The 23,756-nt window shown below is 56.4% G+C and overlaps 1 protein-coding gene across 8 annotated transcripts in view; it reads left to right on the plus strand.

Annotated features, from left to right (window-relative positions):
• MYO9B (myosin IXB) overlaps positions 1–23,756 on the plus strand; it is a 91,688-nt gene that overhangs the window by 58,318 nt on the left and 9,614 nt on the right. For 5 of the 8 annotated variants that reach the window (XM_049640156.1, XM_049640159.1, XM_049640160.1 and 2 more), the window contains exons 9-26: positions 1,507–1,623; positions 1,967–2,101; positions 3,520–3,641; positions 6,034–6,175; positions 6,478–6,682; positions 7,501–7,582; positions 10,159–10,272; positions 11,724–11,763; positions 12,869–12,991; positions 13,844–13,924; positions 15,097–15,207; positions 17,205–17,327; positions 18,447–18,596; positions 18,684–18,850; positions 19,565–20,464; positions 21,153–21,225; positions 21,420–21,544; positions 23,594–23,727. In XM_049640156.1, the coding sequence (XP_049496113.1) occupies positions 1,507–1,623; positions 1,967–2,101; positions 3,520–3,641; positions 6,034–6,175; positions 6,478–6,682; positions 7,501–7,582; positions 10,159–10,272; positions 11,724–11,763; positions 12,869–12,991; positions 13,844–13,924; positions 15,097–15,207; positions 17,205–17,327; positions 18,447–18,596; positions 18,684–18,850; positions 19,565–20,464; positions 21,153–21,225; positions 21,420–21,544; positions 23,594–23,727 (2,944 nt within the window). The remainder of the gene's footprint in view (positions 1–1,506; positions 1,624–1,966; positions 2,102–3,519; positions 3,642–6,033; positions 6,176–6,477; positions 6,683–7,500; positions 7,583–10,158; positions 10,273–11,723; positions 11,764–12,868; positions 12,992–13,843; positions 13,925–15,096; positions 15,208–17,204; positions 17,328–18,446; positions 18,597–18,683; positions 18,851–19,564; positions 20,465–21,152; positions 21,226–21,419; positions 21,545–23,593; positions 23,728–23,756) is intronic. The other 3 variants (XM_049640158.1, XM_049640161.1, XM_049640162.1) reach the window with 2 other exon arrangements.

Genomic DNA, 23,756 nt, shown 5'->3' on the forward strand with positions numbered 1-23,756 from the left:
TCTCTCTCTCTAAAATTTTTTTGAATGTTTTTATTTATTTTTGAAAGAGAGAGTGAGAGAGCATGACCACAGGAGGGGCAGAGAGAGAGGGAGACACACGATCTGAAGCACGTGTTTGTCTTGGTGTTCCCATGCTGGTTTTCACTAGCAGAGGACGGCCACCTGCAGCCCGCAGGCCAAATCCAGCCCACCGCCTGCTTTTGTAAATAAAGTTTCAGGGGCACACAGCCGCACCCATTTGTTTCGGTGCTGCTTTCCTACTGCACGGGCCGCGCTGGGCCATCACAACACAGAGACCGTCTGGCCCTCCTATCGGAAACTGCTGACCTTCTAGCCAGCATTTAAGATAGTTGACCCCCCCCCCCCAGGCTAGAGCATGACTTTTACAACCATTACGTGGGTCCCTAAATCTTGATAAGGCGCCTCTCTCTCTGGCCTTTGCCCCAGCCAAGATATCTTCCCGGCAATGTGTTTTTCTTGCATTTTTACATGTCAAGAGCGATGGGACCTGCCGCTTGGATGGCCGCAGGAAAGTACCTAGCCACTGGGGGGATTTTTAGTTGGTGGTGGAGGCCGCGTGGGCATCTTAAACAGGCACCGTGGACATTCTGAACCCCCACGGGCAAAGGTACCCTGCGATGTTATGTGAAAGTTGCTACAGGACACCCGAGACCCCAGCGGCGCCGCTAGCCCTTAGGGGCTCAACGCCAAGGGCAAGGTGCCAGGCATGGGCCTCGTGGCCCCATTTCCACAACCACCCAGGAAAGCCATGTGTTGTACGTCTTGATTGCAGCCAGGTACATCTGTCGCAACTTAGATGTGAGTACATACGGAGAAGGAATTTCTTATTTCTCGTATGCAAATTAGACCTCAATAAACCTTTTTTTTTTTTTTTTTTAATGTTTTACTTACTTTTAAGACAGAGAGAGACAGAGCATGAGTGGGGATGGGGCAGAGAGAGAGGGAGACACAGAATCCGAAGCAGGCTCCAGGCTCCGAGCTGTCAGCACAGAGCCCGACGCGGGGCTCGAACTCACAAACTGTGAGATCATGACCTGAGCCGAAGTCGGATGCTTAACCGACTGAGCCACCCAGGTGCCCCTTTTTTTTTTTTTAATTTAAAAGGCATTACTGCTTTTATGCACACGATGGCATCCCCATGATGCTCCCAGAACCGCAGGGGACCTGGCTTTAAGCCCAGTTCGGCCTCTTGGCTGGTTGTCCCCACGGGCAGGCCGGGCGCCCTCCCTGAGCCTGTGTTACATCCTTAGTCCCCAGGCTGCTGGAGAGACAGCCTTTGCTAAACCTTAGGCTGTCGGCTTCATAGTTCACGCCTCGCCTCGGGGAGTCCACGCTGACTGAGGTGTGTAAAGTGACAGGAGGCGTGTCTGAAGAGTTGGGCGTTTATTGCCACATCCTGGATTTTCCAGCGAGTGCAGACTTCCGCGTGGTGCGGCCCGGGGCCCACCTCATCAAGGTACGACACTCTCTGCTTCGTGCCCACAGGCCATCACTGCCCGCGACTCCATGGCCAAGTCCCTGTACAGCGCCCTGTTCGACTGGATCGTGCTGCGGATCAACCACGCCCTCCTCAACAAGAAAGACATGGAAGAATGTGTCTCGGTGAGAGCCCCCACCCCTGCCTGCTCCACCAGGCAGGGTCGGGGAAGGCCGCGTGCTCAGTGTCGCACAGCCTCGGCAGATGGCCTGCGATGTCGGGAACCGAGGCGGCTCTGGGTGGTATCGGGTGAGAGGCGGGTTTCTCCGAGGGGCAGGCCCAAGGAACCCGATGGGGTGCAGTCCAGAGGGCCCAGTGCACCACGAACACACGGGGCCCCTTGTGCGCATGTTACGGATTCCGAGGCAGTGACAGCAGAGCGTCCGGCCGAGCACAGAGCCCTCGCAGCCAAACAGGGCACTTCACAGGAGGATGCACCAGTAATAACCATTTTCTCTGTCTTCCCAGTGCTTGTCCATCGGGGTCCTCGACATATTCGGATTTGAAGACTTCGAGAGGAACAGCTTTGAACAGTTCTGCATCAACTATGCCAACGAGCAGCTTCAGTATTATTTCAACCAGCACATTTTCAAACTGGAACAGGTAAGGAAAGGCCGTCTTGTTGCCTGTGCAGCCCAAGGCGGGGACAGAAGGAGCCAGACCCGGGATCTCCCTCGGGGCCCAGTTTGTGGAGGAACCAGCCCTGGGATTTTTCTCTGCAAAAGAGAAAGTGTGGGAAAATCCTGCCCAGCCTTGGATGAGGCAGACCTTGGGGATATTTTTGTCTATGGGGCAATTTTGCACCATCCCTCGGCTCAGATGCGAAAATCCATTCAATGGGAGAGCAGTGCAGTGGCCCTGGAAGGATCTGCTTTGGTCAAGAATATTGTCAGTCTGGCTTACCTGTCTCTTCCCTACCAAACACTCAGCCGTCTTTACCCATGTATTTATCCTTTACACGGATGATTCTGGCGGGGGGGGGGGAAGTGATGGGTTTACATAAATATCTAGCTGATTTTACTGTTACACTTTCTTTCTGGCTGTTGAGCACTCGAAATGTGGCTGGTCCAAATTGAGGCGTGTGGCAAGAGTGAAACACTGCCAATTGCACACACGTAGTGAGGAAGAAAAAGATTATCAACACAAAACGCCTCATCAATATCTTTTACATTGCTTACACGTGGACAGGATCGTAGTTTGGATATATTGGGTCTAAATGAAGTGTATTATTAAAGTTAACTTCACCAGTTTCTTTTTACATTTTTTTTTATTTTATTTTTTTTAATGTTTATTTATTTTTGAGAGAGAGAGCAAGGGAGGGGCAGAGAGCGGGAGACACAGAATCCGAAGCAGGCCCTCCAGGCCCTGAGCTGTCAGCCCAGAGCCCAAAGCGGGGCTCAAACCCACAAACTGTGAGATCATGACCTGAGCTGAAGTCGGACACTTAACCGACTGAGCCACCCAGGCTCCCCTTACGTTTTTAACTGTGATTATAAGAAAATTTGAAGTTAACGTAGGTCACTCGCATTATTGGACATCGCAGTTCCACAGCAGAGGCCAGCAAATGGTAACTCACAGGTCGAATCTGGCCCCACGGCCAGTTGTTGTAAATAAACCTTTATTGGCACCTGGCCACACCCACTTGGCTACATATCACCTGTGGCCTCTTTGACATTGTAACAGCAGAATCGTGACCGACCCCGTCTAGCTCATAAAGCTTAACACGTTACCACGGCCCTTTACAGAGAAAGTTCACTGACCCCCCTGGGACGTTTTAAGTGCAGTCTTAAGCATCTTGTGTGATGGATGTTTAAACACGTGCATTCTTGTTTCCTGTTACTAGTGCTTTTGCAATAACTAATAGATCTCCATTGCTGTCTTAACGTGTATTGTGTTATTTACATGTGTATGTGTAAATAGGTACACGCATACGTAAGTGTGTGTATATACAACGTGTACTATGTAAACACGCACGTAGCCATGAGATAGTGACATTCTCAGCTAACCGCCGAACCCCGCAGGAGGAATACCAGAGCGAAGGGATCTCATGGCACAACATTGACTATACGGATAACGTCGGCTGCATCCATCTGATCAGCAAGAAACCCACCGGGCTCTTCTATCTGCTGGACGAAGAGAGCAAGTAAGTGTCCACGGCCCGGTGCCCGCACAGAGCTGGTTCCCGAGCCCCTGGAGCCTCACCCTGAATCCACACCGTCCCCAAGAACTTCTGAGTTCGTCCCACTCACTTAACCACAAATCCTGACCTATCCATGCACGTAGCAATCATCACAGAAATGTTAACACGTGCAGTGGCTGAACTCTGAAACACACCCGCATCTGGGAGTTCTTAAGAAAGGGACCTGGGGCCCGAGTCTAGAAACTGGGCTCCAGGGTGATGCATCCTCGCAAACGGCAGTGCACGGAATCCAGGGCCCAGATGCCGGATTTACCGCTAAGCCTGGCACCCCCTCGTCCACGGGACACAGTGAATGCTGGAAACTTTGTTTGTAAAGTGCCTCCCGCTTGGTCACCTAGCTGGAGTCCCCAAAATTCACTCACCGAATTCGCTTCCTGCAGCTCCTGTAATGACCACAAAGCACAGGCAGCTTGAAACAGCAGAAACATACTCTCTCCCAGTCCCAGAGGCCAGAAGTGCAAAATCAGCATCAGTGGGCCGAAATCAAGGTGGCGGCAGGGCTGTGCTCCTTCCAGACCTTCTAGGGGAGGATCCTTCCTCACCTCTCCCAGCTTCCGGGGGCCCCAGGCATTCCTTGGCTCGCGGCCGCATCACCCCAATCTCTGCCTCTGCGGTCACGGCACCCTCTCTTCTTTGTCTCGTCTCCTCTTCTTAGAAAGATTCCAGGGGCTCGGTGGAGCATCTGACTCTTGGTTTTGGGTTGTGAGTTTGAGCCCCGACTCTCTTACTCTGCACTCGACAGCGCAGGACCGGCTTGGGATTCTCTCTCCCTCTCTTTTCGCTCCTCCCCCACTTTTACTCTTTCTCTCCCAAAATAAATAAATAAACCATTTTTTTAATGTTTACTTTTGAGAGAGACAGATTGTAAGCAGATGAGGGGCAGAGAGAGAGAGGGACAGAGACACAGAACCCGAAGCAGGCTCCAGGCTCCAAGCTGTCAGCACAGAGCCCGACGCGGGCTTGAACTCACGAACCGTGAGATCGTGACCTGAGCCCAAGTCAGAGGCTTAACCGACTGAGCCACCCAGATGCCCCATAAATAAACTTTTAAATAAATAAATGTTCCAATCCACCACCCTAAAGACCTCATCTGAATTACTAATTATATTCATAAAGACCCTGTTTCTGAATAAAGTCACTTTCCCAGGCTCCAAGGGTCAGGATGCGGACACATCTTTCTGTCACCAACTTCTTATCAACCACTTGTCTGCTTCTGAAGCCCCTGCGGGGCTGGGTTGAATCAGGCTCACCTCCTGCCTCAGACCAAGTCCCCATCTGGGACAGGGGACAGACACCTCCATTCATAACTGGGGTCCAGGGCGAGAATGTTTGGATGAAAGAAGAGGCAGGGTGCTAGGAAGGGCTAAATCGTCACTCCCGGGAAACCCAGAGCTGGATCTGGATGTGAGGCAGGGCTGGGCTGAGCAGGGTCCGATCTGTCTTTGTTTAAAATCTTGCTGTTTTTGTTCATCGTGGTTTTTTTTTGTTTGTTTGTTTGTTTTGCATTGATTGGGATTTTCTAAAATAGCACGGGAAACCGGTTTTTTGTGTTTTTTTTTTTTTAATTTTTAATGTTTATTTCTGAGAGAGACAGTGTGAGCAGGGGAGGGGCAGAGAGAGAGAGGAAGACACAATCCCAAGCAGGCCCCAGGCTCCCAGCCGTCAGCTCAGAGCCCAACGCGGGGCTCGAACTCACGGACCACGAGATCATGACCTGAGCTGAATCGGACACTTAGCCGACTAAGCCACCCAGGCACCCCAAAACTGGTATTTTTGTTTTTTCACCTGGGTGAGCAGGTTCCTCACTCCATACCCTTTCACCGGCCCTGGAAACCGTGTGCTTCATAGCCGTAGACCCTCTCCCTCCGCCACCCCGCCCCCATTAAGTGGTGGAGTCCGGCATTGGGAGTCAGGCACGTTGTTCAGCCTGCGTTTGCGATGCGGCTGGGCAGCGGCAGGGTGGGCCAAAGCCAGCTGCAGCATTTCCTTCCTGGGGGGCAGAAATAGCCAGCTACAACACGTCCCTCATCCTGCCCTCCCTGCCCCCTCCCTGCGGCACCCTCATCTCCCAGCCCCTCCCTATGACAGGGGAGCGCGGGCAAGACCCCCTCCACAACACAGCATCCAGGTACAGACAGATCTGAGACCAGAAGTCCCATCCTGGGATTATGCCTGGGAGCCGCCCGCGGTGAGGCCCGCGTCCCAGTCTTGCCTGCGCCGAATGTTCCCGTGGGCCACCAGGGCCCTGGCCTCCACCCACAGAGGGCCCGTGAGAGATGCAGAGCCGGCGATCGCCGCTATTCCTGCAGCTAAAAGCTCCCAATCCTCCTCCCAGCTTTCCCCATGCCACGAGCCAGACGCTGCTGGCCAAGTTCAAACAGCAGCATGAAGACAACAGGTACTTCCTTGGCACCCCCGTCATGGAGCCGGCGTTCATCATTCAGCACTTTGCGGGGAAAGTGAAATATCAGATCAAGGTACGCGTCTGTCCGTTGCCGTGACCACTCCGGTCCTTCTCTGCCGGGGAGGCGGCACAGGGACAGGGGGATGCCCTGGAGGCCCCTTACCTCCTGGCGTCTGCTCGGTCCATCCCCTTGATCAGATTGTGCGGAGCGAGTGTCCAGGACCCTCAGACCCAGCCCCAAATCCCTGGCTCTTACCATCAAAGGCCCTGGGGACAGGACCCGCCTGTGTGTTGTGGAGATGGGCCCCGCCCCACCAGGCCCCCAGGACCTTGGCGGTCACAGGCGAGTGACCACCCACCTCCTTCCCCCACCAGGACTTCCGGGAAAAGAACATGGACTACATGCGGCCGGACATCGTGGCCCTCCTGCGGGGCAGCGACAGCTCCTACGTGCGGGAGCTCATCGGCATGGACCCCGTGGCCGTGTTCCGCTGGGCTGTGCTCCGGGCCGCCATCCGGGCCATGGCCGTGCTCCGGGAGGCCGGGCGCCTGCGGGCCGAGAGGGCGGAGAAGGCCGCAGGTAGGAGGGGCCCACGTGTCGCCGGCGAGAGGGGGACCCTCAGTCTTTTGGCACGTTCACCGTGTCGTTGCTCCGGAGCTCTGATCGTCCCAAACAGAAATTCCGCACCGGGGTGTGTGATTCATTCCCACCATCCTCTCAAGGCAGGAAGTCACGTTCCTGTATCTTCTGTAGGGACGACCCAAGGCCCAGAACAGCTGAGTGGCCCCCCCCAGGGAGCTCGGCCCCAGATCCCAGCCACGGGGTTCCATTTGACAGAGGGCCTTGATTAGAAGGAGGATCGAGAGGATCGAGCCTGTATGAGAAGTAGGAATAGGGGCCCCTGGGTGGCTCAGTGGGTCGAGCGTCCGACTTCGGCTCAGGCCACGATCTCGTAGTCCGTGAGTTCGAGCCCCGCGTCGGGCTCGTTGCTGTCTATTCCCCTCCCTCCCTTCCCCTCTCTGGCTTGCACCCTCTCAAAAATAAGTAAAAAACATTTTTTGTAGAAAGGGACTAAATAGTGCTGTTTGGGGGAAATCAAACACTTCATAGTTCCCTGCTCTGCCCAAATTTGAGGGACTATTTTTGTTTTGGTTTTTTTTTTAAGATTTTATTTTTAAGTAATCACTACACCCAGCATGGGGCTCAAACTCCCAACCCCACGATCAAGAGTTGCACACCCGACTGACTGAGTCAGCCCGTGTTTTGGGGGGTTTTTTTGTTTGTTTGTTTGTTTTTTAATGAGTTAAGTCGGGATCAAAGCCTTTGTGAAAAAGACAAAGGGCCTTCAAGTCCCCAGGCAACCCCCGCCTCCAACTCCCTCTGCTCTGTGTCCCCAGCAGGTCTGGGCAGCCCGGGCACCCACAGTCACCTGGGAGAGCAGCAGAGAGGACCCGGCACCCCGTCGGAAAAACTGTACCGGTGAGCGAGACCTTGATTTGTCCAAACCGAAGCTAGTATGTGGTGGCAGTCATTGTTTCAAACAATGCCAGAAACCCTACACCCTGAACCCAGGTTGGGGTTGACCTGGATAAGGAACTCAACAGCCACGTGAATCAAAAAGGACCCAGAAACAAATGGCATCTGGTTGCCGCTTTTCTGCACACAGAAAGACGGGCCTCCATGCATCAGCTGCTTTCGGGAGATGTTGCACGGCTCACTTTACAAAGGATTCTTTTCACGGCCGGTCATGGCCATTGGCGGGTGGGGCCGAGAAGCTGCTGGTTGCACCGAGCAACAGGCTTGATTGAAGAGCACATCCTGCCCTAGGCTGGCCGGGGTGTCCTGAAAGAGATATGCCGAGTTACTTCATGTGCCATCAGAAACACAGTATGCGTCATTACACGCAAGACGATGAGAGTATTTTGTGGCCACGGGCCTCCCACATACCCCAGTTTGTACTGAATGTAGAAGTGAGCAGCGTGTACTCTCAGGAAGGTGGGGTTACAAAAAAAAAAAAAAAATAGGCCATACTGGACAGACATCCAAGGCAATGACAAAGCCAGGGGAGGGACACTTCTGGTGTCTTGAGAGAGCCAGGCAGGCTGCACTGAGAAGGGACCAGTTGAGCCAGACGAGGCAGGCAGGGTGTGCTGGCAGGTGCGGGCGGCACATGCAAAGGCCCTGCGGCAGCCAAGTTCCCAACCTCTTTCTCAACACTCACAAATACCCAAGGAGCAGGCCAGTAAATATTGAAACTTGAAAAGATCGTTTTATGTTTGAGCCCTTCACAACAAAAACCTCTTCAAGAGATTCATAACAACGTACACGTTGGAGGTGGAACTAGCTACCGAGGCAAGTGACCCTAAGTCATTTGTCTGAAAGCACAGCATGTCCTTTTCCTGATTTTACGAGGTACATTTTTAAATCCGCTTTTTCACCCAAAGGGGGGCAAGAGAAAAACGAACACCTCTCTTTATTTGCTTGTGTGTTTTCCCCCCACCACAAAGACCGAACGTGGCCCCCGACCCGCATCCGCTGAAGCGACGCCAGTCTCCCCAGGGCCTGGCCCCTAGGCTGCGGGTCACCACTCCAGGAACGCATTTAGTTTACACAGATTCGATATTAACGCTTTTGAGGACACATCATTGCTTTCTATGAAAGCAAGAAGTAAGGAGAAGCAAGGGCCTTCGAACCCGAGACCAGGAAGGCACACAGAGGAGCCGCAGTCCCCAGGCGCTCAGTGTGGCGTCCAGGGCCAGGAGTGGGAATCCGCAGGCTAGGGGGTGCCGGGGCCTGCTGGGGGCACTCTAGCCAGATTTAGCGGGGTCGGGAAGCAGGGAGGGGAGCGCGGGTTGAAGCCATAGGCCTTGTCCAGAGCTCTGGGCGCTGCGCTGACCGCTCAGGGGGTGGAGGTGAAATGTGACCCCTCTGTTGTCTTTGCTCTGTGCCTCCCTGGAGGGCGAGGGAGCAGAGGTAAGTGTGGCTGTCCAGGCCCTAGGCATGGTGCATGGAACACAGACAGGGGACTGCCGATCGGGGTCTTTCCAGGCCAACTGCCCAGAGCTTAAACATGTTTTTGAAATAACTGGAATGAGGAATTTTTAGAAAGAAACAAAACAAAACCAGAACCTCCCGACTCCTCCCGCAGTCACCGGCACCTCGTTCCCAGAAACCCCATGAGGACGTTTGTCATCTAGACATCCTTCATGAATCCTCACTTTCAGAGCATCTGATTTTCATCTCTGATTCATTCTTGTTCTCACGCGTTGGTGCCGAAGTGTGGGCCCGGAACGTACGCTCCGCCCTGAACCCCCAGGAATTGAACAAAAGGAAGTGAATGAGATTGACTTCTTTGGGGCAAAGATCTCCTTCAACTAGGGTTTCCCACCCTCACCAGTGGGCCGGGCCACTCTCTGTGGTGGGACCGTCCCTTGTACTGGAGGGGGTCGAACAGCATCCTGGCCAGATGCCAGGAGCACCCCCCCGCCCCAAGTCATGACAACCATAAATGTCTCCATAAATGTCAACCATTTATGTCTCCAAAACATAAATGCCTTGCCCGGAGGGTAGCATCTCAAGCCGCTGGTGGAAAACCACCGTGCGAATCCTGGTCTGCTCCTCCTGAGGCCTTTCTCAAAGCCGACACGGAGATTGATGTGTGGCCACAGAATCATCAAGAAAATCCGAGGGGCTACCTCCCACTGGCACCCTCTGGTCCTTTCTTTTCAGTAGCCCCTGATGCCTTGTCACAGATTCCAGAAGCCTGTTCTACGTGAGGCCTTTTTCAGTGATCTGAGCCGCCAGGTTGCAAAACCCATTCTGCCTGGAGCGACCCTGGCCCTCCCAGAGAAGGGGGAGCCACTCTTGGCCGAACCCCGCCCCCCCTCCCCAGTGCAGGATGGAGAGACAGTGGCGCACACGCTCGCCAGCTGCATGTTTCGGCTCCAGTGGCCTGGGGAGGGTCCCGACCGTGCTGGGGACCCCAAGGTGGCGGGCCTGCTGCTCTAACTCGGTCTTCTCCCTGTCACTGCGCCCCTCCCCCTCCCCACTCTCAGCGATTTGCATGACCAAATCATCAAGACCATCAAAGGATTGCCCTGGCAGGGTGAGGACCCCCGTAGGCTTCTCCAGTCCCTCAGTCGGCTCCAGAAACCCCGCACCTTCATCCTGTGAGTCCCCCCCCCCAAGGCTGCGGCGCCTCCCTCCCTGTCCCCCTGACCCCGCAACAAGTGCAACGGCCGCCCCCCCCTCGCTCCCAGGACCCCCGGCCTGCGGGCTGCCCGTAATGCTGAGTCGGCCGCTGCCAATGTGACGTCTCATGGCTCCGTGCATACACCAGCCTTTGCTCAATGGCGCTCGTAACACGCCTGCCCCAGCGTCTGCCCTGTGCCCCTAGCCCTTGCCAGCTCCCGGCGCAGCCTTGCAGGAACGCCCCTCCCACAAAGCATCTCTTGTTCTGCCCCCAGGCGTGCAGAGAGCAGGCCTCGTCTTTTCCCACCTCTTGCCACCGTGCGCTTGTAAAAAAGCTGTCAAAGGCGGAGCCTCCGTGGCCCTGCTCTGTGTGGACAGCAGTGCGACGTGGTAGGAAGGGCCCAGAAGCCACACAAACTAGGTTTGGACGCGGTCTCGCTCTGGCTAACCCGCCATGTGGCCTGAGTGCTCTGAGCAATCGGCCTCTGTGTCCAAAGCAAGGGTCGCGACTCTCAGAGCACCTGGCGGGCGGCCGCCTCGGTTGGTGGGACGCCCGTGGCCGCTCCGGGCCCCAGCCAGCAGAGAGCAGAGCTTGTGCCCGCAAGGGCACGGGTTTTCAAATTTGTTTTCATTCCTGGGGATCGAGGTCGCACCTGACGCACAGCGAAGCTCACAGCCAAGCGTCTTGCTGATCTGTGGGGCACCCTCTCCTCGGCTGCTTTCCAAAGCGAGCCGCCCCGCAAGTTATAAAAAAACTTTTCTTTCGCCTGCAAGGTTTCCGTAAAGTGTCTGAGAATGAGGGGCCTACTGTACCCCTTCCCTTGCCCCCAAAGATTGGCTTTTGTTTTTTTCCTTCCCACCATTGTGAGTCTGAAAAGCGCTCCTACCCAAACCCCGCTGCAGTTCTTTGCAGGGCAGACCCCCCCCCCCCGCCCCCGCTCCACTTGCCAGGGGGTCCCAAAGAGGCTCTGTGGGCCTACTTGGCATTTCCCAATGTGTAGCGAGTAAAGCCAGGACGCCCGGCCGGCATCAGAACCGCGCAGGGTCCCTCAAAGCTCCGTTTGGGGCATTTTTTGAGATCTGTAGCTGGCCCCGTACAGATGCACGTTCTGCCCTACCGATCACCAGCGGCCCCTCTTGCCCCCCGGACATCCGAGTGGCCCCAGGCTAGGTGCCCCTGCCGCTTCGGGGGCCGCCGCTGGCCCGGTAAAGTTCACGTCCAGCTACAGAAGCCCCCCACACGTGCGCGGGGGCGGCCCGGGGCGGGGGGGGGGGGGGGGGCGCCTCGTTGCACTTGTGCCTCCCGACTGTGCTTTCTCTGCTCTCACTCCGCTCCCTCTAACCCGCAAGGCGTGGCTTGCTGAACTAACCCAAACCTATGGACACCGTGTTCCCTCTGTTCACAAAACCATTTTTAATATTTTGACAGGAAAAGTAAAGGTATCAAACAAAAGCAGCTCATTCCAAAGGTAAACGTTCGCGACACCGTCCGAGGCCACCTCCTTGCTTTTGCCTGTCTTGAGAGCGCCTGGCTCAACTTGCCTTCCGGAAAATGGGAGGAAGATGGGAGGGGGAGAGGGGGAGGAGGCACTTTTAACTTCTCCAGCTCTGTAGTCCCTTCCTCTTCCCCCCATCACCCCCTGCCCCCCGCTCCCCTCCAAAAATAAGTGCTCGCGTGGAAATGATTTGGAGCTGCCTTTGGGCTTCCGGGAAGCAGGGCGCGTGATGGGGATAGGCTATTTGCAGAAGCGTGTGGAGGGGAGAAGCAGGCTGGGGCGGGGGAACTGAGCGAGGAGGTGGGCTCGGCCTCATCCCACAGGAGCCTAGGGGCGTGAACAGCACCACAGAGCTTTTCCTGCCCAGAGGCAATGGACCCTTCTGTCCTACCCCCACTTTGGGGGTCTTTAGCTACCAGCCACCTCCGGAGGGCGGGACAGGGTGCAGCACCTTCCTGGCCTGTCTGGGAGAGGATGCCCTTCAGCCAGGGAAGCCCCACCAGGAAGGGGGCAACCGTGCGTTGCCAGCAGCCAAGACCCCAGTAGCCGGCCTTGGCCAGAGTGCGTCCAGCCTCTGCCTAGTCTCCACACACGGTGTGCGGACGGATCAGGAAGTCTGCAAAAGTGAGAAAAACCCCTCAGGGCATCCAGCGGATGGGACGGTGCTGTTCCTCTTGTCAGCTGCTACTAAGTGTTGGCATACATGGTGGGGGGACCAGACCAGCCGGATAAGCTCCTGCGGAAGTGCAGGAGACTTGGCGGTCCTGGAGCTCGACAGGAGGGAGGTGGCACGCTGGAGCCCTTGGCTTCCGGGCACTCGGGCTGCCAAAGAGGCTGTAATCAGTCCTTCCAGAGCCGGCACCATGTGCAGGGTAAAGCCCAGGTTCGGCCCCAGGGCGGTCCCCGCCTCCCACCAGGCCCACCATCCCCTACCCTCCAGCAGCCCTGCCCCGAGACTGATCCCAAGAACTGCCCCCCCTCCCCGGAACACAGTCCTGGCTCTGGGGCATCTACAATGCCTCCCAGTGCCCACTGGGACCCCAGGAGGGCAGGCCAGACCCCCATGTGTCTGTCCTAGAACCTGCTGGACTCCAAGTCGCTGAAGCTCATCATCAGCATGACGCTGCACGATCGCACCACCAAGTCCCTGCTGCACCTACACAAGAAAAAGAAACCGCCGAGCATCAGCGCCCAGTTCCAGGTGGGCAGCCGAGAGAGGCCAGAGGTGACGCTAGACTCAACCCGATGCGCCCGTGACTTGGCCACAACAGACCCAACAAATTATTACCCTAGGGCTTCGTGGCCTCAGCATTGTTTGACATTTGGGGCTGGATCATTCTCCACGGTGGGGGTCATCCCGTGCATTCTGGGGTGCACAGTAGCATCTTCCAGTTGTGGCAGCCAAAAATGTTCCCAGTCATGGCCATGTGCTCTGGAGGTGAGGCAGAATCACCCCTGTTTTGAACCATCGAGTTAAAATAACGGATTAACATGTTATGATGTTACGTCATGTTTCCCTTTTCTCCTTGGCTGCCAGGAAGCTCAGAGGCATATTTTTTTTTTTTTAAAGGGGGTTCAATGGCTGCCACTAACCCTCACCATTAGCTTTTTTGTCCCTTTCCTCTTTTTCATTCTGAGTCTTTTGTGCCCACCTTGGCCTTTTTGGCAAATTACCTCACCTGGAAGCTCCTGAAAATCCTTTTTGTTAATAGCAGGCCAAAGACCAAAGTCACTGTATCTGTGTTTCTTTCTGAAGCTGTCTAGCATTTTAAATGCCCAGAAGTTTGGTCCCACTCCCCCTAACACTCCTGCTGAGACAAAGAGCTAGGAGACCCTGGGAAGATGACAGCTGTCAGCTCTGGGGACCCTACCGCTCTCTTGGGGCTCCCAGAGGTAGTTCAGCCTCTAGTCAGAATGTCCACCTACAACCTCCCGTGTCCTGCATCACTACTGATGCCAGCAAGTGACCTGGGTCCCCTCCCACTGAGCAGTGTGCCTCTTGGGGGTGGGGGTGGGGGGGTCCCAGCTCAAGACCTTCTCCCTCTTTCCCCAGACGTCCCTTAACAAGCTCCTGGAGACACTGGGGAAGGCGGAGCCCTTCTTTATCCGCTGCATCCGCTCTAATGCCGAGAAGGTGAGTAGCTCCAGTGTCTTGGGGAAGTGAAGGCCAAGGTCTGGTGGCTCAGCGGGGGGTATTCCTGTGTTGCCGTGGCCTCTTGGGGGCCATGAAAAGCCTCAAGGAACCAAGTGTTCAGCCAGGTTCCAGGAACGGTAAATAGCCTGCCGAGGGCAGCCAGGTGGCCAACCAACAGCAGCGACATCGTCTGGAACATGGAGGGGCCCCAGAGGTTTGCTCAAGAAAGGACAGGTCAAGCGTGTCAGTACACCCCTGGATCAGCCAGTGCAGAAAATGTAGCAGAAGGGAGAGGGTGAGATCACACGGCAGGAGCATAGAGGCTGCTGTTCATTTGATCTGAAAGCTTCTGGAAAGACTCAGTGGAGCACCACGGGGGCCCCTAGTAGTGGGCTCAGCCCTCACTGCCAGGCTTCCTTTGCCCCAGGGGTCCGCTGGCCATTCTGCCCCCTTGGGAGCGTGGCTGGGGGCTGTTCAGGATCTGGACCTACCCCCTTTGTCTACTCTTCCCATTTCCCTGGCTCTCCCCTGCTCCTGGGACCGTCCTCTTCTGGGCCTTTACCTGGCTGCTCCCCGCCCTCCTCCTCCTGCCTGTTCCCTCCTCAGGACCTGGCCCAGGGCCCCCTCTCCCGTTGGACACTTCCCAGGGGGGCCCAGGCAGTGTCTGCCCCATTCACATATGCGCCTGGCTCCCACCTCCAGACCTTATTCCCCTCTTAGCCAAATCCTTAGTGTTTACCCCAGGGCCTGGCACAGAGTACGAGCTCAACACAGGTTTTGATTGGAGTCCTTAAGAAATAACTCTTCGCAGCAAATTATCCTAAATTGAGCAGTGAGAAATGGCATCTGTCTCCCAGACACCAGGGAATAGAGCAGCTCAGATGCCAGATTTTCCAGAAGAGATGAATACCTTAAGCACCAGTGCTGAGCAGCCCCAGCTCTTTATTCCAAAAAGAATGTCTGGAACAAGGAAAGATGGGTCCTCCAGGTGCCCGCGGCTGCCGTGCTGGGGACATTCTGACCAGCCGGCGGGGGGCCCCGTGTGGGCTCCCGGACCATGCTCATGTCCAGAATCCTACAGGATCTCGTGCCTACAGATCCCCATCCCCGGCTGCCGACGCTTGATTGTCCCGCAGCTGGCACCTGTCCTGATGGCTCATATTCCGTTTCAGAAAGAGCTGTGTTTCGACGACGAGCTGGTGCTACAGCAGCTACGCTACACGGGCATGCTGGAGACAGTGCGGATCCGGAGGTCAGGCTACAGTGCCAAGTACACGTTCCAGGTAAGCCACACACTCGTGGCCGTCGTGACAGGGCAGAGGGCTGGCCACCTCCCTCTTTGAGAGAGAGCGCTTCTCTGGAACACGAGCCCAGGGGGTTACTCTGTGCCAGGGCTTCTCTGCTCCGGCCCTGTTGGCATTTATACCAGTCATTTCAGAGGTCGGGGTGGGGAGAGGGAGCAAGTTTTCTTGGAAGAGGTGGCTGGGCCCAGGCCAAGCCTGGAAGGATACAGAGTTATAAAGCCAAGCCGGGAAGAGGGAATTACAGGAGCAGATCCCTGCACAGCTCTGCCCTCTGTTGAGCATCTTCGGCGACAGACGCTTTTATACCCATCTCTTTTATTCTGCCAAACCAACAGCAGGCGGTCCTGGCTTCTGTTTTGCCAATGCGGAAACTGAGCCCCGGGAGGTGATGACTTCATAGATGGCTCCCTGGGCTTTTTAGAAACACAAAAGGAGGGGCGCCTGGGTGGCGCAGTCGGTTAAGCGTCCGACTTCAGCCAGGTCACGATCTCGCGGTCCGTGAGTTCGAGCTCCGCGTCAGGCTCTGGGCTGATGGCTCGGAGCCTGGAGCCTGTTTCCGATTCTGTGTCTCCCTCTCTCTCTGCCTCTCCCCCGTTCATGCTCTGTCTCTCTCTGTCCCAAAAATAAATAAAAAACGTTGAAAAAAAAAAATTTAAAAAAAAAAAAAAAAAAGAAACACAAAAGGATCAGAGGTGCCTGGGTGGCTCAGTCAGTTAGACATCTGACTTCAGCTCTGCTCATGATCTCATGGTTCATGAGTTCAAGCCCCCCATCAGGTTGTGTGCTCACAGTATGGAGCCTGCTTGGGATTCTCTCTCCTCCTCTCTCTCTGCCCCTTGCCTGCTCTCTCTCTCTCTCTCTCTCTCTCAAAAGAAGAGAAAAGAAAAGAAAAACAAAAGGATCAGAGGTGCCTGGGTGGCTCAGTTGGTTAGACGTCCTACTTCAGCTCTAGTCATGATCTCATGGTTCATGAGATCAAGCCCCACACCAGGCTATGTGCTCACAATATGGAGCCTGCTTGGGATTCTCTCTCCTCCTCTCTCTCTGCCCCTTCCCTGCTCTCTCTCTCAAAAAAAAAAGAAAACAAAACAAAAGAAACACAAAAGGATCAGAGGTGCCTGGGTGGCTCAGTCGGTTAGACATCCGACTTCAGCTCTGGTCACGATCTCATGGTTTGAGTTCGAGCCCCACATCAGGCTCCACGCTAATGGTGCAGAGCCTGCTTGGGATTCTCTCCCTCTCTGCCACTTCGCCACGTGTGTTTATGCATGTGCACGCGCTCTCTGTCTCTCTCTCTCTCTCTCAAGATAAATAAAGAAGAAAGAACAAGAAGGAAAAAAACCCACAAAGGATCATTAGTAACCTCAAGTTGGCAAAGACCAAATTCCTAGAGCAGTTTCTCATCTGCCGTACCGTTGACACTGAGGGCCACCAGGTCATTCGCTGCAGGGGCTGCCCTGTGCATTATGGGATGTTGAGCAGCATCCCTGGGTCTCCACCCACTCGATGTCAGTAACACCCACCACTCCCAAGTTGGGAGAACCCTGGATGTCTCCCGACATCGCCACACGTCCCCGGTGATAAGCTGGCCTAGGTTGAGAACCCCTGGCTCGTGCCCTGAACTGGCACCACCTGTATGAGCACTGACGTGTGCCCCGGGCCTGAAGCCAGTGGCACCTGGTCCCCAATCCAGCTGTCCCCATATGGCCTCGGGGACATGGCTCCATCATGGCCTGCCTCTTTTTTCTCATCCTGAGTGGCTCACTCAGGAAGTGGCTGAAAGACCCTGGTGCTCTGTGTGTGTGGCAGTCTTTCCTAAGCTTTAGGCTGCTGCAGAGAGTCCGAGATTTTAGCTTGGTCAGTGCCATTCAGGTCAAACCAGGTCCCGGCTTCGGAAATTTGGGATTCGCTGGAGCACCCTATCCTTGCTGGTGGCGCTCAGCAGAGATTCTCTTTTCTTGGCCACAATCCCCCAGGATTTCACAGAGCAGTTCCAGGTGCTGCTGCCCAAGAACGCCCAGCCCTGCAGGGAGGTCATCTCTGCCCTGCTGGAAAAGATGGACATAGACAAGAGGAGCTACCAGATCGGGAAGACCAAGGTCAGGACTCCGGCCCCTCGGGGGGCTTCCAGCGTCCACAGGGTCCTCCCACGGCCTGAAAGACAAGGGACTCTGCTGCGGAAGTGTCTTTTTTGGGGCCCAGCGCATGTTTCTTCCCAGAAGGCAAAGGGTGCCTCTAAGGGGCGGGGCCCAGGCGTCACTCCTGTTTTCCTGCTTCCTCACACATAGCCTAGGGTTACTGCAGGGGACTCAGGGGCCAGTTGCTACCTCTTAATGTCTGGCAGAAGGTCTCATTCCCTTGTGCTCCTTCCAGACGCCGTCTCCCACCTCTAGGTACATGCTGGTTGCTTCTTAATGTTGTGGCACCAGCCACTGTCTCCGTCCAACAGCGGTAAGGTCAGCTCCCGTTAGGGCTTCATCTGATGTGAAAAGTCCCCGCACAGTTCCCCAGCAAGGCAATCCTAGAGTTACCACGTGACCCAGCAATTCAGTCCGCACGTATGGACCCAAAAGACCTGGAAACAAAGCGTCCCAACAAATCCTCATACACGCGTGTTCACAGGGGCACGAGTCACAATAGCCAGAAGGTAGAAAGAAGCCATCCGTTCATCAGCTGATGAACGGATTCAAAACACGCGGGCCACCCATACAATGCAATGTGGTACGGCTCCGATACAGGTTATGATATGGATGAGCCTTGACAACGTTGTGAGCGAGAGAAGAAGCCAGACACAAAAGCCTGTAGTGTGTGATCCCACATATATGAAACATCCAGAACAGGCAAATCCAGAGAAAGCAGATTAGTGGTGGCCAGGGGCTGGGGGGAGAGGGCCAGGGGGATGACCGCTAATGGGTATGGGCCTCTTCTGGGGGTGGTGGAAATGTTCTGGAGCCAGACAGTAACGATGTTTGCACCATTGTCACGAACGTACCAAATGCCATTGAACTGTGCTGAAATGGTTAGTTTCACGGTACGTGAATTCTCTCACCGTATTAAAAAGCTCCCCGTGGTCGGGTCGGTCAGCACGCCAGCTTGGTCTCACGCCCTTCCAGGGTGGGCTGTGCAGAGACCTCCCGGGCACGGGGATTCTGGGGGCTGTGCTGACCCCTCCTGTGCCCACCCCCACCCACCCCCCCACCCCACCCCCCGCCCGCCAGGTTTTCCTGAAGGAGACCGAGCGGCAAGCCCTGCAGGAGACGCTGCACCGGGAGGTCGTGCGGAAGATCCTGCTCCTCCAGAGCTGGTTCCGGATGGTGCTGGAACGCCGCCACTTCCTGCAGATGAGGCAGGCGGCCGTCGCCATCCAGGTACCGGGCGGCCCCCTGCAGGGCTGGGGGTGGGGGCAGCCGGGGGGGCCCACGTGCCGGGTCCCTGAATGCCCGCTCCGCCCCCAGGCCTGCTGGCGGTCCTACCGTGTCCGCCGGACGCTGGAGAGGACGCAGGCCGCTGTGTACCTCCAGGCTGCGTGGAGGGGCTACCGGCAACGGGTGGCCTACCGGCACCAAAGACAGAGTATCGTCCGCCTGCAGAGCCTCTGCCGGGGTCACCTGCAGCGCAAGAGGTGAGCAGAGCCAGGCCCCCCTTCGCCCCCCAGCTCCCCCCAGCCCCGAACGTTCCACCCGCCCGAGAGCTGCCTGAGATGGCTTCTGGCCAGCGGAGCCATCAGGACGTGATTCTAGGCGCAGGGAAGCCGGGAGGGGCTGGCAGGAGTCTAGCCGTCTGGGCACGCGCGGCCCCAGAGAGAGAGATGCTCCAGGGCTGGTGGGCAGCACCTGTAGATGAAGACAGAGGTCACTGTTGGCCAGGCTGGCTCTCCACTGGAGACCACCCACCCCCCCACCCCCCCTTCGCTGCACCTGCCCTCCCTGGGCCCCTTAATGAAACACTTGGCTTCAGAGGTGGAGGGTTCAGGTTGTTAGGACCAGCCCATAGCCGGTTCCCCTTGCCCCATTCTTATACGTGAATCTCAGGCGTCCACCCAGCCAGGGACCCCAAAGGAACTCAGGGATTTCTTAACAGATCCTTCCCACGGTGGGGAGACCCAGGGCAGAGGTGGCCATGACAATAAGGGGCCACCTCCTGTATCCCCCTTTCGTAGCTGAAGAGTTTCCACATTTCCAGAAGACTCTCCGAGGGCCAGGGTTACCCCATTTAACAGAGGCAGAGCCTGGCCCCTAGCCCACGGGTGGCACGGGGGCCCCTGATGCCCTGCGTGGGTTCTGGAGGTGGCATGCATGTTTGTTCCTGAAATTTCCCCCTTAACGCCTCACACCAGCTTCAGGCAGATGGTCGCAGAGAAGCAGAAGGCTGAAGAGAAGGAGAGGGAGGCCCAGCAAGCCCTGAGGGAAGAAACAGCGGAGGGAGGGCCAGGCCAGGTGGCCGAGCAGGAGCAGATGCCCAGGCAGGGCCCGGAACCATCGGAGGACAGGGAGCCTTCGGCAGTGGAGCCCGAGGTGTGGCCAAGCGATGAGCCCCTGGCAGAGAGCTCCCCACCGGAGGAGGTCCCCAGCCTGGAGAAACCTCCCGCACCCCAGAAGAACACGGCTGAAAGTCACGAGAAGGTGCCCAGCAGCCGAGAGAAGCGAGAGTCACGGCGGCAGAGAGGGCTGGAGCACGTGAAGCTCCAGAACAAACACATCCAGTCCTGCAAGGAAGAGATTGCTCTCAGAGAGCCTTCTGGAAGGGCCATCCTCGAGCAAGAAGAGAGCCTCCCAGAAGACAGAAAGGAGAGCAGAGAAGATGAAACCCTTTCAGACTTGGGGACGGAGGCAGAGAACGCTTTTAAGCAGCAGCCGGAGGAGCCACCGTGCCAGCTGCCCGGAGAAACCCCGAAGGTGCCCCAGGGTGGGGACCCAACGCCTGGCCACGTGGAACGGCCAACCAGCCTAGCCTTGGACAGTAGGGTCAGCGAGCCCACCCCCAGCACCACCCCTGAGACTCCCAAGGACAAGAGCAAGCTCGGTGGTGACCTGAGGGCACAGGACAGGCCCGAGAGCCCCGGAGGCTCCACCCAGATCCAGCGGTACCGGGACCCGGACTCTGAGCGGCTGGCCAGCGCCGTGGAGCTCTGGCGGGGCAAGAAGCTGATGGCCGCCAGTTCCAGCACCATGCTGAGCCAGTCCCTGGACCTCAGCGAGCGGTACCGGGCTATGGAGGCCACTCTCACACCCACAGAGTAAGCCCCGGGCCCTCCTTTGTCTGAACACCCGGGGTGCCAGGCTGGGTTGGGCGGGCAGGGTGGAGGGACACACAGATTCCTGGCCGCAGGACCAGGGCAGTGCCGCACGTCCCAAAAACATGTGAGTGGCTCTGAGTGTGGGAGCCCTGAGGACGGAGGAGAGAAGGGGCAGAGGAAGGTGGAGGGGAGGCGTCTGGCAGGAGCCGCTGAGCCTGGGGCCAGCTGGGACCCTGAGGCCCCCGCCACAGCGAGCTGTGTTCATACAGAAATCCCCTGGCTTCGTGGGAAGCAGCGTCTTGGGGCAACACCCCACTCCCCGGCCCGCCTGGGTTTCTGTTTCCTCGGCAGAGATTAGGGGTGATCGCACTCACCCAGGAATTGAAGAGGGGCCCAACTCTTGACCCTTAGTTAGCTGCATACCGATGACTCCCGAGTCGCCAGCCCGACCTCCCAGAGACCTGCTTGGCCAGAGGGCGAAAGGGCTGGAGGAGGATGTGGGCTGTTAGGTCGGGCTTTCTGGGCCTCGCACACTGACACCTGTGTCGGGCTCCTTGTCTGGGCTGGGCCGTCCGGCACACTGGGGAGCACCCAGCGGCATCCCTGGTCCCCTCCCACCCAAGTCAGGACCACCAAAACCGTCCAACTCGCTCTTGTAAATAAAAGCCACATTTCTGTGATCTCACAGGGAGAGGCGCATTTCCTTATCCACGAGCGACGTCTCCAAGCTCCTCCTGTCCCCGTCCCACACCAAGACTCAGGTAAAGCTTCAGGCTGCAGCTGCCACCTCTCAGGGGCCAAACCCGCTTCTGCCCGGGGCGCCCTGGCTCTGCCCGAAGGGCAACGTAAAAGAGAAGGGAAGTCGGTGGATGGAGTGCACGGGGAGCGGAGCATCCCCGCTTTCCCTCCAGCAGGTCCTGCCTGCCTTTGCTCACCCAGCCCTGTTCTCTGGCAGCCTTCTACAGAAACGGTGGACGGGGAGGCCGGCACCAAGAAGCTGGCCGTCCAGAAGAAGAAGTCGGGCGACGCTTCTGCCGGCACAGATTCCGGGCTGTCCCCAGGCTCCCAGGCAGACTCTAAGTAAGTGTGGGGTCTGGAGGTGGCTCAAGTCACCAGGGGATGCCCAGGGTCCCTGCCACGGCCTCCCATCTCAGAGCAGTCTGGTCTCCTGAACTGACGGCAGTTAGGATGCACGGTGGGGCAGGTGTTCGCTCAGCCTGGGACGAGAGATCCCTCACAGAGCCCGGGTCACGCCCCCCTCATGTGCCAGCGTGGCCACTCGCCAGCCTGATGACTCCCACTAAAGTCTGGGGCCAGTCTGGGTCCCCTCCTCTGGGTCCACAGAGAGACGGTTTCCCTTTGACTTGTTATGGTATCCAAATCCAGCCCCCTCTACCTTAGAAACCCCTCCTGGGTCCTGGGATGGAAGAAACTGGGCCAAGGCTCTGTCCCCACAAAGCTCCACAGAACTGCTCCAGATGGTTCCATCACAGAGCAGAGAGGATGGGCCATGGGACGGGCGGGGCTTTGATCCTAACGCCGAGACGGGAGGCGGAGGAAGGGCCGGCACAGGCTTGGAGAGGCAGGCAGAACGAAGCCCCACAAACCAGGGGGGCTTCCAACGACTGGAATTCACTTCTCACGGTCCTGGCGGCCACGAGTCCGAGATCAGGGTGTCCGCAGGGCGGCTCCCTCGGACGGCCCTGGGGAAGGGCCCTTCCTCGCCTCTTCCGGTTCCTGGGGGCTCCGGGTGTCCTTGGCTTGTGGCTGCATCAGCCCATCTCCGCCCCCGGCTTCTCTCTCTGACATTCTTCTCTCCTCTGTGTTTTCTCTTTCTCTGTCTCTTATGAGGATACTTGTCACTGGATTTAAGGCCCAACGGGGTATTCCGGATGGTCTCAGCTCCAAGTGCTTCATTTAGCATCTGCTCTAACAAAACTACCACAGACTAAGTGGCTTGAGCCACATGTGTTTCTTACGGTTCTGGGGGCTAGGAGTTCAAGACCAAGGTACCAGGAGATGCAGTATGTGGTGGGGGCCACTTCCTGGTTCACAGATGGCATCTTCTCAGGGGGCCTCATGTGGCAGGAAGGGCAAGGGAACTCCCTGGGGCCCTTTTTGTAAGGGCGTTAGTCCCATTTATAGGGACTCTACCCCCGTGATCTAATCAGCCCCCTAATACCGTCACACTGGGGATTAGACTTCAGCATACGAATTTGGGGTCACAAACACATTCAGATCGTGGCACATAGAACTTAGTCACATCTGCAGAGACTTTTTTTTGAGATCTACAGAGACAGTACAAGGTGGGGGGCGGGGAGAGAATCCCAAGCGGGCCCCGTGCTGCCAGCGTGGAGCCTGACGCGGGGCTCACATTCAAGAAACCACAAGGTCATTGGGGCGCCTGGGTGGCTCAGTAGGTCGAGCAGCCGACTCCGGCTCAGGTCACGGTCTCACGGTTCGTGAGCTCGAGCCCCGAGTCGGGCTCTGTGCTGACGGTTCAGAGCCTGGAGTCTGCTTCGGATTCTGTGTCTCCCCTTCTCTCTGCCCCTCCCCTGCTTGGGCTCTGTCTCTCTCTGTCCTTCAAAAATGAATAAACATAAAAATAAAAAAAAGAAAGAAAGAAACCACGAGGCCATGACCTGAGCCAAAACCAAGAGTGAGACACTTAACCGACCGAGCCACCGGCGCCCCTGCAAAGACCCTTTTCCCAAATAAAGTCACACCCCCAGGTCCTGAGCGTTATTTAGCACATGGACACATCTTTTGGGGGGCACACCATTCAGTGTATGATTTGGCATGTATTTGATTTTTTTTCCCCCTGAAACTTGGGCCCGTAAAAACACATTAAGGGGGCAGAGGGTAAGTTCTATTTTTTTTTTTTTTTTTTTTTTTTTTTTCTTAATGAGAATGGGGTCATGCTGTGGTGGCTTCCCTGCATCTTGCTTTTTCACCTGACCCCCCTTGTCAGTTCACACAAACCAATCTCATTTTTAGTAGGACCTCATTGCGTTGACAACCAAGAAAAGCGTTATTTTGTCTCTTTATAAGTAAGAGGACCTTTCCTTCAGCCTTGCTTCCGTGGTCATTTCCAGAGGCTTAAATGAAACCCCTTACTTTCCCCTACAGATCCACTTTTAAAAGACTTTTCTTGCACAAGAACAAGGATAAAAAAGCCAGCCTGGAGGGTGTGGAGGAAACTGAGAACACAGTGCCAGGGCACACGGTGCTGGAAGCTGCTGCCACCAAGAAGAATCTAGAAGGTTGGTTGCCGGCAGCCTCAGGGATGGAT

This window comes from Panthera uncia, chromosome A2 (genome assembly GCF_023721935.1).
Source record: "Panthera uncia isolate 11264 chromosome A2, Puncia_PCG_1.0, whole genome shotgun sequence".
In the NCBI taxonomy this organism is placed as follows: Eukaryota; Metazoa; Chordata; class Mammalia; order Carnivora; family Felidae; genus Panthera; species Panthera uncia.